Raw genomic sequence first — 17,156 nt, forward strand, 5'->3', positions numbered from 1 at the left:
CCAAAGACTAGTACGATACCCTAAAGTCCCCGGGACAATTGACTAATAAGCCCACAAACCAAAGAGGGAATAGTAATTTTCATCGCTCATGTGGCCAAAATTCCCAGAGGGGCTCCAATTACGCACAGGGGCAGGGTATATCGTGGGGTGGCAACCAACAGTCTACCTAAAATTATGGCAGAGGTAACAAGTGGAGCCGTGGTAGAGGGAGAGGCAGCGGCAGCCCAGGCAGAGGCGGTACGCCTCCCGGAAAACAGTGATGCTCCACTCAGGGTCCCTTCCGACGCACCCCAAGTAGGGGGGCGCATCTCCAACTTCACCCAAGCATGGGAAGGGATCACATCGGACAGATGGGCACTGTCCACAGTGTCTGCAGGATACTGCATCGAACTGCTGGAGCGCCCCCGCAACCACCGTCCAAGACAAAAGATACACTCCCTGGACCACCAAAAGATCCTCCTCGAGGAAATCGTCAATCTTCTCGCAAAGGACGCGATAGAAGTCGTCCCGGGCAACCAGGTAAACAAGGGTATTTATTCAACTTACTTCCTTGTGCCAAAAAAAGATTTAACAATGCGCCCAGTATAAGACTTACGCCCTGCAAACAAGTATGTCAAGCCCCAAAATTTTTGCATGACTACACTCCAAGAGGTAATCCCCCTCCTGAAAAGAGGGGTTTACATGGCAACATTGGACATGAAAGATGCCTATTTTCATATTTCCATGTTCCCAGCACACAGAAGATTCTTGCGCTTCAAGGTGGACAGTCAGCACTACCAGTTCAAGGTGCTGCCCTTCAGTATAGCCTCGGCTCCAAGGGTATTCACCAAGGTACTGGCGGTGGCGGCGGCACACCTACGCAGGGAGGCAATCCCAGTGTACCCTTACCTGGACGACTGGCTCATCACGGGGGAGACCCCAGTAATTTGCAGATCCAACATCCAAAGAACTATCGACCTCCTCTTCAAATTGGGTTTCTCTATCAACGAGAAAAAAATCAAGCCTGGTGCCAAGCACCTCCAAACAGTTCTTAGGAGCTGTCCTAAACACTCAAGTGGGGTTAGGCTTTCCATCAGAGGAAAGAATTCAGAACCTACTACTGCAAATTCCTCTATCAGTCCGGTCGCCAGATAAGGGTGCGCAAAGTGATGCGTTTGCTAGGCATGATGGCGTCATGTATTTACCTGGTCCCCCACGCGCGCTTGCGACCCATGCAAGAATGGTTGGCGATACAGTGGTCTCAGACAAATGGTCAGTGGGACGATCTAGTGGTTGTTTCGCCAACACTTGTACAAAGTCTTCACTGGTGGACGAGAGAGAACCTGTCAAAGGGGAAACCCTTTTTCGATCTGGTGATACAGGCTGTAGTCACTACAGACGCGTCCCTATCGGGGTGGGGAGCACACCTCCTTCACCACACAGCTCAGGGTCTCTGGTCTCACACAGTGGCCAAGAATCACATCAATCTGCTAGAGCTTCTGGCAGTCTTCAGAGCGCTTCGAGCGTTCGAACCCCACCTGTTGAACCGGTCAGTGCAGATCTTAACAGACAGCACGACAGCTATGTTTTACATAAACAAGCAGGAAGGGACTTGTTCGCCAAATCTGTCCAGGCTTGCCCAGAAAATGTGGACATGGGCACTCAGACGAACATTTACCTGTCATCTCAACATGTTCCAGGGGATCTCAATTCACTAGCAGACGCTTTGAGCAGAGATCCCCTCCCAGAAGAACACGAATGGTGTCTGCACAGAGGAGTCGTAGAAGACCTCTTCTCACAGTGGGGTTTCCCCACTATAGACCTATTCGCCACAAGCGAAAACAGACAATGCCCAGGATTCGCATCCAGGTTCCCCCAGCCAGACTCCAAGGGGAACACCCTGTGGATGAACTGGTGAGGGATGTTTGTCTACGCTTCTCCACCAATGCCTCTCATGAGGAAGGTGGTCAACAAGATGCACAGGGAATCGATGACGCTCATCCTAGTTACTCCCATGTGGGTGAGACAACCGTGGTTCCCACACCTGTGCAGACTAGTAGTGTGCGAACCCATCAGACTCCCGTGCTGGCACAACCTACTATCCCAGCACCAAGGTCAAACAGTGCATCCTCAACCCAGCTCAATGAACTTGGCAGCATGGCTCCTGAAGTCAGAGTTTGGACATCTCAACCTGCCACAGAGATGCATGGATATCCTAAAAGAATCAAGGAAACCAAAGACGAGGCACTGTTTCTTTGATAAATGGAAAAGATTTGTTATCTGGTGCCAGAATAAGCAAATCAACCCGATTGATTGTACTCCTTACGATATTGTCACCTACATGCTCCAGCTGCTAGATGCAGGGTTGGTTTTCAATTCACTTAAGGTACACCTGGCGGCGCTGTCAGCCTACACCACCTCCCATAACAAAGTGTCATGGTGGAAAGTACTAGTGGTTAAAGCCTTCATGGAAGGGGTAAAGAGACTCCACCCTCCAATTTCAAACCCACCATCAGGATGGGACCTTAATGTGGTGCTAGCTAAACTCATGCCCCCCCCCCCCCTTTGAACCCATGCATAAAGCCAGTCTCAAACACCTGACCTATAAAACTGCCTTCTTAGTAGCCATTACATCCATAAGAAGGGTCAGTGAAATTCAGGCTCTGTCAGTGCAGGATCCTTTCTTTACTGTTCATAAGGATAAACTGGTTCTACGAACTCATCGTAGGTTCTCACCTAAGTTCATTTCTAAATTTCACGTTAACCAGTCCATTGAGCTACCGGCATTCTTCCAAGAACCCAAGAGCTCTGCTGAGGTGAAACTACACTCTAGATGTGCGAAGAGCGGTCCTCTACTATGTAGACAAGGCCAGACCGCTAAGAAAAACAGACCAACTGTTCGTCTCCGTAGCTACAGGCAGAGAGGGAGATCACATCTCTAAAGGTGCCATCTCGAAATGGATAGTCAAATGTATCCAGCTGTGTTCCTCCCTTTCTGAAAGAACTCTGCCTTTTACGCCAAGAGCCCACTCTACAAGAGGCACTGGGGCCACTCTGGCTTTCATTGCAAATGTGCCCCTTGACACAATTTGCAAAGCAGCTACGTGGAGCTCTATTCACACTTTTACTCAGCACTACTGCATTGTTTCTCATTCCAAGACAGATACACAAGTGGGACAAGCGGTTCTAAGACATCTGTTCGCTCATGACCCTTCTGACATCCCACCTCCTTCTTCCAACACTGCTCGCTACTCTATGCACAGCATGTGATCTAAGCAGATTCCACAAGCCTCAGAAGGGATACATTACTCACTGTAATCGTATTTCTCATGCTTGTATCTGCTTAGATTCACATGCGCCCGCCCTTCCTCCCCTCTGAGAGAAGGCGCATGGATGCTTATAGTCTTATCTATCTACTTGGATAATCTGTACTCGCGCTACGCCTCATGCTAACTCATGTCAGAAAAATACAATCTACAGGTCCTACACGCGTGAGGGGTCATGGGTACAGTGGAAGTAACACTAGGGATAGTATTACTGACACGCCCTATGTCGACGCCCATTTTTGAGTTTCGAAAAACAAACTGTAATACTCTGCAGCTTCCACTAGATGTCGGCCTATGCGCACAGCATGTGAATCTAAGCAGATACAAGCATCAGAAATACGATTACAGTGAGTAATGTATTATATATATATATATAATACAAATACGTTTATTCAAGGCCTTTGAGTTTCAACACATAGTTATTTAGAGTAACTCTTTAAAACCAACACAATCCTACCAAAATACATATATACAAAACCAAGGGGCCTAAAGGGTTAATGCATGAAATGGGTCCACAACCTAGAAGAGGGAAGGAAGCAGTTAGTGCAAAGAGTCTTTAGGCAGTTCTGCAGTAATCACAATCCTAACTGAAAGGCAGTCCAGTCCCTAAGAAGAGGGCAGCCTATTTCTCAAATGTACTTGCAGTGCTGGCACACGCGGTAGTGCAGATGGGCGAAAACAGGGGTCCTCATTACGACCCTGGCTGAATGGGTTTAATGACGCCGGTAAAGGTGCCGGCGCCGTTAAAGCCATTCTGCCCTATTACGTCCCCTTGCAGGACCCGCTCTGGACGTCTGGTCAGACCAGACGTCCTTTGCGGATCCCTCAAGGGGACCAGGGAGCTAACAACGGGCCTGTTATTAACGGGCCCGTTGTTGGCTCCCTCCCCATTCCCATTGAACTCTATGGGGGCTCGAATGGGAATGGGGATGGTCTGGGATCCCTGAATGGGGAAATACCGGGCCCTCCAAGGTCGGAATGGCCCGGTATTTCCCCATTCAGGGAACCCGGACCTGATTTTGGAGGCAGCCATGCTCTTATTAAGGGCATGGCTGCCTCCAAACTCGTAATGAGGCCCAGGATCTCTTTGAGGGTCTGTAGCAGTTCAGGAAGGTGGGTAAGGTGATGCAGAATAGGTTCCTACTATTCGTGGAGGGTCTCCCAGAGAGGGCAGAACAGGTTCCAGGAGTTGGGAATAGTTAGATAGATCAGGCTATCTGTGGAAAGGAGAGGGGCCCTCAGGGGCCGCTTGTGCGTAAAAATGGATGGATGCTCTAGGGGCCAACGGTGGCGTTACAGCATTGATTCCCAAACGGGACAGTGGCTATTTCTCTGCTCCTGGTGGATGGATCAGTCCAGTTTCACTGTAGCAGGCTTCAGGGCACAGAGGGTCACAGCTGCAATGCACTTTCAAAGTTCGTCACTGCGGCTGGGCGACACGGTAACCGCGTGTACTCTGGTTCGGGCGCTCTCTTTACTCCAGACCTGGGAACGCCAAATGTACGAAATTCGTTGTGAGAGTGCTGTGAACCCAGACCTTGCGATGTACCAGGTTTTGAGGGCCTCCTCGAAACGGTGGCGGTGACAGTCCAAAGAACTTGCTCAAGCTGTTCAGCCCACTGGTTGGCCCAGGGACACTTCTGAGAAGGCTTACTTGCAGGGTTTGATGAAGGTGCCGAGAATAGTTAGTCCCACTATTCCAATGGGTCGAGGCGTCTTCGTAGACCTTCTAGTTCGATCAGATGCAGAGGGTTCCAGCGGGACAAGCATCAGGCTCAGGGTGCCAAACCTTCCAGCGGGTCACCAGCGGTTCCTCGACTCAGCTTCTTAGTTTCAGGATACTTGGATCCTATCCTGCGTTCAGAGAGAACTCCAGAGATCGACATGGTATGGGTGTTTGGAGCCTTCTCTTATCCAGAATCTCCTTCGCGCCAAAACTTAGAGGACCCAATGGGAGATCTGCTCACATGCAGGCACACCACACGTGGACCAATCATGGACCACGGTGGTCCCAGGCATTCACAGCACACCAGACTCTCTGGCACCCAGGATGTGTATTGGAACCAGACAGTTCAACACACATCCTGGAAGCACACACACAAAGCATGCAGAAGCCTGCGAAAGCTTGGAGTTTCATGGGAGAATGCATGCCCAAAAAAGGACTGACCAGAGTTGGCTCGAACTGGTGAAGGGGCAAGATGGCCAAAGGACAGGACAAAGAACCTCGTGGCCTGGCTATTTTGGAGCCAGGCCACCTATTTGTGCCAAACGCTGTAAATGTGGTTTACCTGGCAAGAAAGGCTTAAAAATATATGAAAAGATAAGCTGCCACCAGCCCTGTCCAAGGCACACCTGCACTTCTCTTAAAAATCCTTCGAGAGTATGTAGGGCATTTAGAAATGACAGGAAGACCCAAGTGCACTATACTGGAAGGTACATTGTGCACTTGCAACTTGTTGCAGAAACGTTGCAACATTGACAAGGACTAAAGGAAACAGTCTCCCAGTACTGACTGTCTGTAAGGGCATGTCAGTTTCCCCATACTAAAGTGAGCGAAAAGCCCAGGGGAGTGCAACTTAAGGCTGTGCTCCTCTGGCAAGGAGTTTAACAGCAGCAAACAGTTGTGTGGTACACAACTGGAGGGAAAATTACATATGAAATGCAAATCTTTCCCAACAGTGGCGAACAGGAGCAGTTTTATTTTATTAGTCGTCGTTTCTACAGTAATATAGTGATCTAACAGTGGTGATATGGTAGTGGCAGTAGTATAGCAGAATGCTGAAATGATGGTATGGTAGTGCATATATGTGCATGTGTATGTATATAACAGTTACAGGATCAAACAGTACATGCATACCCTTTACTACCACCTCAAAATTTGCTTCACTCTGGAGCATAAAACAGTTAAGGAGGAAACATGTTCTGACAGACTATACTCTACTGCCACCAGGACCCCCTGACTTTACTCGGGTGTCACTGCCTTCGAGAAACTCTTCTCCGCCCCTCTGGGCATCCATCTCCTACCTCTACCTTCTGCGGCACTCCGGTGGTGCAGTGCAACACAGCACTCCTAGCACTCCAGTAGGCCGCTGCTTTAGTGGCACAGTGCTGCATCTCCGTTCGGCATCTGCCTGTATCCTACACAGACCTCAAACATTTGAGGAAAGTATCTGACCACGGGACAGGAAGCATCAAGCCACACTGCTCCCACACACCCCAGTGGTCACTTCTGATGCTGTGACTTCATATGCTGTGTGGTAGACATTTGAATGGCGAGATTGAAAGAGTGAAAGAGAGAGTGGAAGTGAGAGTGAAAGAGCGAGGAGATGGGTGCTGTAGGGGAGGTTGGAAAAAGGAGGAAGTAGTAGAAGGAGGGGAGTGTAGAGAGAGAGACAGAATGGAGGAGTGTGAGTGATTGAAGCTAGAAACGAGTGACAGGATAGAGAAACCTAGGAAGACCAGAGGTGGAGGAAATGGGAAGAGTTGAGGTTTAGTTATAGAGCGAATAGGAGAACAGAAGATAATGTAATGAGGGACAAGATCAGGGAAAGAAGCAGGAGAAAGAATGAGAAAAAGAGAGTATGCAAGGGGACAGGCAATGGAAGTCTTCTGTGACAACATATACCCTGTACCTTCCCAGAGGTTCAGTTGGGGCTTACAGCTAAATTACTGACTTCACCCAGACTAAGATTATCAAATGCTGCACGGTCACCATCTTGCAGCACATCTCATCGGCCAGGCACTCGCAATGCGCATGTCAGTCGCCGACTGTTATTGGTCAATTCAGTAGTCTTGGAGACAAAAAACAAACTGGTCAAGACCGAGCCCAAGCTCTTCACATTTTCAAAAATGGTAGATAGCGTGAAGGTCTCCTTCAAACCTTTGTGCACAAAGGAATTCCAAGACTCCTTTAGCAACCTTCAGGTGGGCACAGAACCCAGACGTTTCATGTTTAGGTAATGTACCATCAACTTTGAGGATTTTATTTCCTGTTCAAAAGACACAGAAGGTACAGATCACATTGGAACCGCTCACCACAAGTATTTGTGATTCAAGCCTCGTATCTCAAATAGGACTAGATTTCTAAAGGTATTTTGAATGTGTAAATGGAACATATGTTTCCCATCAACTCCAAAAGGTAGTGTAAAAAGGCTACCTGGACCTTACAAATGATTTATTGCCACACACTGACTTAACCCGTGGGCTCTATAAATACTTCAACAATAAAATGGCCGCATCAGGCAAAATCTATTCTCCAGAAATTCAAACAAATGATTATCTTTCCTTCCATGGGAGCATTCTTTAAAGTCTTGATTATAGAGGTAATTCCACCAGTCGAGTCACCCCCAATTATTGCCTTATTTTCTTCTACAATTGTGGTACCCACTGGAGGTGTGGGACCAACTATGGTTTCAGGTTTAACATCTTTTGTGTCACACCAGGACGAGTTCGGGGAAGGTCTACAACATTTGGGTTTGGTCTCAATAATACTGGATTGCTTCCCTGCTTTCACTGTAATTGGCAATTAATCATTGCAGGTGCAATGACCTAATGTGCCGTCTTTGCGCTGGCGTGAAGGCCGGAACTGTACTGATGGGTATCATGATGCAAATTTTGGCATTGTACCATTACATAACCCAGCCATATTGCATAATTTCACTGGCTCTACAACTAGCAATAAGCATCTCTTCACTCCTCCAGTGCTAGGGCCAATGATATGCTGGTCATTGCTCTCATGATACAACAAGTAATGTAATTGTGCCATCAAGTTATTTCAAGGGTAAACTCCTGTCTGAGACGGTACGCAGACCTGTTTCTTTGGGGATGGGAGCTGAGCCTGTCAGTTTAGCTAATCCCAGCCAGCATGTAAGCCAATAGCATATACTGCCTGAGCCAATTCTTTACTGTTGTGTCCACCACTGGTTACAGCCTACCTAACCATAGAGGCCGTAGACACACATGCTGGAATCAGGCAGTTAAGGCTGGGCTGTCATGGGTTAAGTGAACCTAATGGAAATTGCCTATGTTGTACATTCTACCTGAAGCTGAAAACTATTTGCAAAGTGTGGATAGTGGAACCTAGCAATGATGGGCGTGACCTGATTATCTGCCTAGCCATAATGCACGCTAGCAGTAATCTGCTAGGTGGACATTAGGTCATTTAATAACTGGGTATTATTCTAAACTGGTTTGAGTGGGCTTTCAAGAAATTGTGAATGATGTGTTAACCAGACATGATTTGGACTAGTATTGATGTGCTATAGAGTTTCAAATGGACAGCCCTAAAAAAGGAGAGAACTATCTATTCATCAAAATATTTTTTTAATGTGCAGTTTTATCCTTGCTCATTTTAACTTTTTAAATGTTTTGCTTTGCATGTCAATTATTCATCTGTATTCTTCATTTTGCAAATATGTATATATTAATGCTAAATGTCACATGATTACATTTTGTAAAGCGATTCCTATGCCTTCGGTCCATGTTCGCTTCAAATTAAATTGTTACAATAAAATCATTAATAAAAGCAAGATATCTCCTTTTGCAACCCTGTTGCGTTAAGACTTGCCTGTAAAGCATGCCGTCTAGATGAGCCGGCCATCTCTCTAGAGAGTGGGAATTAACTGGTCCTTGAAGTCTTTGTATCATTCATTTGATGACTTGTGGCTCTGAAGTGTGGCAGGTATGCTAATAGGGTGAAACATAATTTGGCTATCACTGCCCAGAAATTGGTTACTTAAAACCTTGAAGTCTAAATCCAGCATAACATTTAGAGCACTTTTCTGCTCCGCCATGCCACTAGTGATATTACCATCTGCAAACAAATACTAATTCTGTGTTTGCGCAATAATTTCAGGCCCCCAGGCTCATCTAGCCTGCTTTTGTCTCAGTGAACTGTGATGCGGCACACTGAAAAACTTGTAGGCCATCTTTTTATCAGTCAGTAGTCTCAAAATGTAGGTATTGAACAATTATATTTGCTAATTTTGCTCATTCATTGATGTTCTACTGTAAAAATTTCTGACAAAACTTTGTTTCCCTCATAGGTATTAAATGTTGAAAGAAACCTGCTATCATCCCTGCCAGAATCTCTAGGTGATCTTGTGCAGCTCCAGACTCTTAATGTGAAAGGTATGGGCACTTGCATCGGCGCTGCGCTTTTGGACAGAGGCTTAGAAAAACTTTGCTTGGAGGCCCTTATGTCACATTTTGTGTTTTAGTTGGAACAGTTTTGGAAGCTGAAATACCCTATTCATGGTTTCTTAAGTCCACTGCTTCTCAGCAACTTGCTCTAGACAATAAAATACTGTCTGCTGAAACTCCAAGCTGCCCCAGCAATCTAAGTATGAAATACATTTTACTTTTGATCCCAGTTACAAGGTACATTTCTACATGATCAAGAATTACATGGCACCCTCTTTTTGTACAAACGGCAACACAGTCAGAATGCCATCAAAACAAGGCAAGAGCATAGTTTATTATTAAAGTGTGGGAGCCCCGCTATTGAGAATGAAAATGGGTCAAACAACCCTGTTCTATGCAATTTCTACCATCCAGGAGGTTCTACGACCACACTTTAGTTCCGAAATGCTAGGCAATAGGCCATTTTCCTCTTTAACCCAGGCTAGTAATCCAGAAGTGTACCCCTTGCTAACTGCGCTTTAGAGCGGTTCAGCTTCACCTCACTTAGGAGGCCCAACAAGGCTAAAACACGTGTCTGGGGTTGCTGATGGTACTCTTGTTCAGAGTAGAATTGCCTAGCATTTTGGTGCTGGGCTGCCCAAGTGGGTGGGACCAGACAAATGCAAATTGGAAATGCCTCCTCTGTGAAAGGTATGGTGAGCAAAAACATGGTTGTAGACCCTCCCAAGTGGGCGCCTTCCCAGAGAACAGGTCGTTTGGCCATGTTCGTTCTTGGTAGAGGGGCTCCCAGCCTCTTTTATCTTTTGTATCATTAAACTAAATCACTGAAAATATTATTAATATCCTAGTCTGCATATACGCAATAAGATAACCTTTGCCCTGTTCTTGAATTGAGCTCTACAATTTGTGGAGGAAAAAGTCAAAGTTAACTGTAAAACATTACATATTGGGGGCGTGGCTAGGAGCCAGCGCGAACGGCATGGCTTCCTGAGAGCTCCGGTTGGCCCAATGCTCCGTAACTGATTCACACCGGCTGTCGCGCTGAGGACTTCTCGATCCGTGGCCGATTGAAGCAGTTTTCACCTGGTTTAGCCGAGAAGTTCCCCCCCAGCTCCCAAGATGGCCGCCGCATCTTTCTGCCGTGCGGAGTCGCCGTCGGCATGAATTGGGGCCGTAGGCCCTGGCGCCCGGACTGAAGCTGCCGATCAGCATTTCCAATTGGCCTGGAGGCGCTGAGATCCTCAGAGGGGTTTGTACTCGCCGGAGCCGCGTATCTCCATGGACTGGAGAACTGGTGCCGCACACTGCAAGCATATGCGTGGCTGTTCGGTGCCCGAGACTCGTCCTGTGCCCGCCATCCGGCCCAGGCTGAGGAGGCGTGGGCCGAAACATCAGGGCGGGACTCCGAGCCCACGCAGCGAGGAAGCAACATCCGGACGACCCTCTGGCTCCCGTCGTGGGCGGCGACGGGCGCCACTTGCATCGTATTAGCAGTGGAGTGGGTGCCTTCGATCGGTGCGGAGTGTTGGCCCGGTCACCCCCGAGGCCTCGGAGCTCCCGCGGTTCCCTCACCCAGATGGCGGGGGACCACTGAACACAGTAGAGTGTCCTGAGCTCGAGGGTGGCTCCAGTGACTCTGCATTCTCGCTCCCCTTCGTCACGACCCAGAGCCTGCAACCACCCTGCGGAGCAGCACATCTTCAGCGGTTGGGGGCCCGATCACTGAGGGCGGGAGGGCGAGCTCTGCTCGAAATAAAGTCCCCGGCCCGGGGCCCGCTTCCTGAAAGACCTGCATGCCGCATCGGCCAGAGGACTGAGATGAGGAGTCGGGAGGGATGGGGGTCCCGCTAAGCATGAAGATTGTCGTGTGCAGACCCTGCACATAGCGATCCCGATCTCCGATCCCACCTGGGCCCAAAATCAGCACCAGTACCAGTTATCGGCGGTGTCTCTGCACCATGAACCAAGTGGTCTCTGGTCTTGGGAGCGAGGGTAGCCCGTCAGTCGCCAAGCACCCTGTGGGCAAGCAAAGCAAACTCATACAGAGTTCACTGTGGCACTCGAAAAGTAGCAGAGCCACCTAGACTGGGGCCAATTGGTACAGCATCACCGAGACCAACATCATGCCCAAAAGCGGGAAATCGTCCAGGCAAGCCGATATCTCCACCCTCATGGTCAACGCGGCTGCGGACAGGGCCAAGAGGGCCGACCCCCCGGTAATCCCTACCGAGAGCGGCGAGTCCACCGCGGGGGACGCAGGCCCCAGCGCAGTACAGGCACAAGTCTGATCTCCAGGAGTTGCTGACAGCCTTAACTAGAGAGATCCAAAAGGGGATGTAAGAAGTTTCAAAGAATATCAGCGCCTTAGATAAAAGGATGGGGGAAGCGGAACAACGAATCGCTGGTCTGGAATCTGAGGTCTGTGAACAAAAATTTGACAGTGAATAGGATACGGACGGAATTTCCGCCCTCAAAACCAGATGCAACACCCTTGAAGCAAAGCAGGAGGACTTGGAAAAACAATCACGAAGGAACAACATCCGTATCAGAGGGATCCCCTCCTCGATCGCTGATGCAGACCTGAAATCCTATGCGACGGAGCTGTTCCGATTTATTATCACCCTACCGGATAACTCGCCCCTGGAGCTAGACCAGGTGCATAGAATGACCCCCAGGAAAGCATCTAAATTCCCCCCTGGATGTTCTTGCTAGAATACATTTCTTTTGAATAAAAGAAGATATAATGCGGGAAGCTAGGCAGCTGCAGCAAATCACCTTTTGTGGCATGACTATCGCTATATGAGGACCTGGCGATGCAGACCCTCCAAAAGCAGAGGCTGTTGTGCCCGTTGACGGAATGGCTGCGGGAGAAGAAAACCCCATACCAATGGGGATTCCCCACCTCAGTGAAGTTCAGATGGGAGGGGGCCCAGAGGCAAATTTACTCAATGAAAGAAGCGGAGAGGCTGATGGGCCGAAAGAACACAGGGGAAGAATCTGAACCCGAAGAAGCAGCTGACGTGCATCCGGTGGGCGACAGGCGGGGAGAATGGACAAGATCCAACAGGAAGCGCAGACCGCAGGGCCCCCCGAAGAAAAGCAACGAATTGAGCTGAGTGTCCTCCGCGGCAGGCTCCGATGGGCTCCATCCTTGTTTGCCAGGTCCTCTACTTTCGGAGGCGGAAACGGACACACAGCAAAGGGAGGAGAGTTACAGTGAACGATGAAAGAACTTTGGCAGAGCTTCATCAAACCGGAATTCGGCGGCCCAGTTGGCCGACAGTTGGAGCATTGGTGCCACCAGTTCCCCGGTGGTGATAGGATGGCGGTTCTCCTACCAGTTCATTGTTGGGTGGGGGAGGGTGGTAGCTGGGGGTTTGAGTGGAATGATTCCACGGCTTCAGACAGCATTCACAGTAAGACACGTTCCCCGAAGTACCAACACAGTGCGCAACGAGATTACGAAAACCGGTCCTGTTTCAGCCTACGTGCAGTTTTTGTGTATCACTTCCGCAATCCCGGTGGTGGAATGGTCTAGCCTGCATAAGCAACAGGAACGCTTGGGCGATGGCTGATCTGAACGAGATACAAATCCTATCCTGGAACGTACAAAGCCTGAACTCACCAAGGAAGCGCTGCTCTATAGAACATCGGCTCGAGCATCTGGCTGGAGATATTGTATTACTCCAAGAAACTCATTTGCTGCAGGAAGACGAACCCTGCATAAGATTTAAGCGATATAAAAGAGCCTACTTCACCACCGCGGGAGTGAAAAAAGAGGGGTTGCAATATTGTTAAGCGACAAAGTCCCACTCACAAACATCACGATACGGAGAGACTCGGAGGGTCGCTTCCTCCTGCTCAAGGGGCTGTTCGAAGAACTACCGATTACAATCGCCACGATTTATTGCCCCAACACAGCCCAAAACAAGTTCATCAAGAACCTTATCCCAACTGTCATAGCATTCCTCGAAGGCCATCTGTTTATCGGGGGGGACTTAAACACCACGCCAAACTCGGAGATCGATAAAACCCTCCCCTCCACGGCGGCAGATACCACGCATGCCCTGGCTCTGGCCGAGCTGCTCAGGGAGATGGAGACTGTGGACGTTTGGAGACTATTTAACAGCAATTTAAGAGACTACACGCACTTCTCTAACGTGCACAAAGGCTTCTCGAGAATAGACCTCATTTTGATGTCCGGAACATTATTCCCATGCCTAAACACCGTAGAGATACACACATGCATGATTTCGGATCACGCGCCAGTCTCCGCAAATCTAGCTATATCAGGCCAAAGAACCACCGTTCGGCGTCACTGGAAATTAAATGACTCCCTGCTGCTAGACGTAGCCATCAGATCGGAAATCGAAAACAAAATAACGAACTATTTTGCATAAAAACACCACGGAAACAGCCCCTACTAACATCATATGGGATGCAATGAAAGTGGTGGTCAGGGGAGCCCTAATAGGTGCAGGAGCGGAGCAGAAACGTATATCAAAGATCGCTATGGCCAAGCTATAGAAAGAAGTGTCTCAACGAGAAGCGGAACTGAAAGCTTGATACACCAGGAAGTCTGAAAGATCTCTGAGAAAAGCTAAATTAGCATTAGAAATGCACTGCGCCGACCGCACCGCTTAATCCCTAGCATATATGAAACAATTCTATTATAGCAAAGGGAACAAAGTTAACAAAGTCTTAGTGCAAAAACTGAAGAAGACGCAGAGCCTCAACAACATTTCAAGGATTCAAGGAGACGACGGGAAGTTGTACTACACCGACGCAGGGAAAATCAACGAACTAACGAAGCACCATAAATCTATTATGTCCGGTGATCCCGCGGCCCTGGATGGGCTGCCGGAATTCCTAAGAGCCATTCCCACTCAGAGTTCGACCCAACTGGAAGCCCTGGAAAAGCCCGTTGATGTGGAAGAAATCATCGAGGCTATCAAATCACTGAAACCCACAACGCCGGGCCCAGACGGCCTCTCCGCAAACTTTTACAAAAAGTACGCCAGATTACTGGCCCCACAGTTGGCTAAGCTATATAACTCCTTCTTATCTACAGGTTCCGTGACTGACTCAATGGCCGAGTCGATCACGATTCTATTACACAAGCCCGGGAGGAATCCAGAATCTCTTGACGCCTACCGACCAATATCTCTCTTGAATAATGACAGCAAAATATTTACGAAGATACTGGCGAAAAGACTGGGCGCGATCCTCCCGGATTTAATTGATCAAGACCAAACAGGGTTTATCCTGGGCAGAAGCACCCATGACAATATCAGGAGAACAATAAATCTAATCGAAAGTGCTCGCAAAACAAAGGTTGGCTCGGCAGTGATCTCACTAGATGCACACAAGGCCTTCGACCGAGTAGATTGGGGTTATATTCAGGCAGTCCTTGAACACTTTGGTTTTGGCCCCAAGTTTGTCACATGGGTTATGGCTAATTATCAACGTCCCACAATAAAGCTACTGGTCAATGGCATAAGGTCAGAACCCATACAAATATCCAGGGGTACCAGGCAGGGCTGCCCGCTGTCTCCTCTGGTTTTTGCCCTTTCAATGGATCACTGGCTGCCAGAATCAGACAAAATGAGGAGATAAAGGGGATATCGGTGAGGGACCACGAATATAAAATTGCATTATATGCAGATGTGTTAATCACTGCATCATCCTTAGAGAAACCCTGCCAGCGCTGTGGGAAGAATTCAGGGAGCTTGGTACCCTGTCGGGTTTTCAGGTGAAACGATCCAAGTCTACCGCCCTAGATATCAATCTCACCTCTCAAGAGAAAGAATCGCTAGTTCCCCTATTGTCAATCCTATGGGCTAAAGGTGCAATTGAATACCTGGGGGTACAGATAACAAGAGACCCCTTGCGGCTATATTCTAGCAACATCCCACAACTCATACGCAGCCTGCAGGATGACCTTAAAAGGTGGAAACAACAGGAGATCTCTTGGTTTGGGCGAATCACAGTGATCAAAATGAACCTGATTCCCAGATGGCTCTATCACTGCACGGCATTGCCCATACACATCCCGGGCCCGGCCCTAGCCGATCTGCAAAAGAAGATCCTAGACTTCGTCTGGGGTGGGAAGAGGCCTAGAATCAACAAGCGAATCATGCTAAGAGGGAAGGCACAGGGAGGTCTGGGAGTCCCAGACGTAGCTAGATATACCCTAGCCGCCCAACTATCGCACGCATTTGCCTGGGTGCAAGAATCGGACCCTCCGTAATGGAGGCAAATCGAAGAACTCTGGTGCCCGGTCCCATTAGCAGACCTCCCACACCTACCGAACATAAACCTAGAGGCAAACAGTGGCCCCTTGGCGGCCACCGTTGTCATGAGCCAGTGTTGGAAAACGGCTTCCCGGAAATGGGGGTTCCGGGGGTCATTGGGTCCTTTGACCCCTATATGGAATAACCCTAACTTCTCACCAGGTAGACACCCACGAGAGTTCCAGTCCTGGATAGATGGCGGGTTGGTCAGAACTAGCGATTTCCTAGGGGAAAGGGTCCCCCATCACATTTGAGCATTGTAAAGTAAAATTTGGAGTAGGGGAACGGGAAAGATTCCACTATGCTCAGATCAGGCACTGGATGTCTGGTAGGCTAATCTGAGAAAAATGCGCCAGAGACCTGTCAGCTCTCGAGCTTTCTTTAACCACACCAACTAGCAAGGGTAGGATCTCCGCTATTTAACGCCTCCTTGACAGGTCAGACCCGGGGAAAAAAGAAAGATTCATGTTGGAGTGGGAAAAAGATTTAGGCGGTGAAATAGAGGTTGAAGAGTGGGGGAAAATATGGACGAGATTGCACAAAAGCTCTCAATGCGTCACAAATAGGGAAGGTGGCTATAAGTTATGCTACAGATACTATAAGACCCCAGTCCAGATTCAGAAGGCTGATCCAACCGCTTCGGGACGCTGCTGGCGCGGTTGCCCTGCTCCCGGATCACTGTTCCACATGGTATGGGACTGCCCAAAGGCAGAATCATACTGGGGAGAAATATTAAAACATATCAAAGACATCACTGGACTCTCCTTACCCTGGGATCCGGGGATTGTTCTACTGGGGAAGTCAGGGGGAGGAGGGGGCGGCGCATATCCATTTTCAGGGCAGAGATCGAGCCTATGCACCCACCTGCTCTTAGCGGCAAAGATTGCCGTGGCCAAGCTATGGAAAGATGAAGGGGGCCCATCAACGGCGATGTGGTGGTTCAAATGTTGGGACATAGCAGTGGGCGAGAAAATTTCAGCCATCCGAGCTGGCGCCCTGAATAGAATACTGACCACTTGGGATCCGTTTTTCGACTTTGCGGCTAAATTCCCAGCCCTTACCAGGAGGCCCCCTCTCACCAGATGGCTGCAACATAGCCCGCTTCTCTGAACAATGGGTGCTATGGGGGAAAGCTAATGGTAGCATAACTAGAGACAGAAGGGGTCCGAATGATGCCAAAGCGGTCTCCCACAAACACAGGAAGCCTCTAACATTTCCATGTACTCGACAAACACCCTGGGGAAACATGACATTATGAATTATCGTGTACCTGTTGCTGCACTGTGTTGTATTAATCTGTAAAATCTAATAAAATGTTGTTTTTAAAAAAAGAAATGGTGCATTTGATACAGTCGCTGACACAACTAAGGGTTGGTTAAGGGACAGAACGATGCATTTCTAAAAACACTGTGGGCTA

At 48.7% G+C, this 17,156-nt stretch overlaps 1 protein-coding gene across 3 annotated transcripts in view; it reads left to right on the forward strand.

Moving 5' to 3' along the window:
* The window catches only part of LRSAM1 (leucine rich repeat and sterile alpha motif containing 1), a 3,131,994-nt gene that overhangs the window by 842,089 nt on the left and 2,272,749 nt on the right, over positions 1 to 17,156 (forward strand). For all 3 annotated transcript variants that reach the window (XM_069609805.1, XM_069609807.1, XM_069609806.1), the window contains one exon: positions 9,350 to 9,434. In XM_069609805.1, coding sequence (XP_069465906.1) covers positions 9,350 to 9,434 — 85 coding nt within the window. The remainder of the gene's footprint in view (positions 1 to 9,349; positions 9,435 to 17,156) is intronic.

This window comes from Ambystoma mexicanum, chromosome 8 (assembly GCF_040938575.1).
Source record: "Ambystoma mexicanum isolate Mex_15411 chromosome 8, UKY_AmexF1_1, whole genome shotgun sequence".
NCBI classification, from domain to species: domain Eukaryota; kingdom Metazoa; phylum Chordata; class Amphibia; order Caudata; family Ambystomatidae; genus Ambystoma; species Ambystoma mexicanum.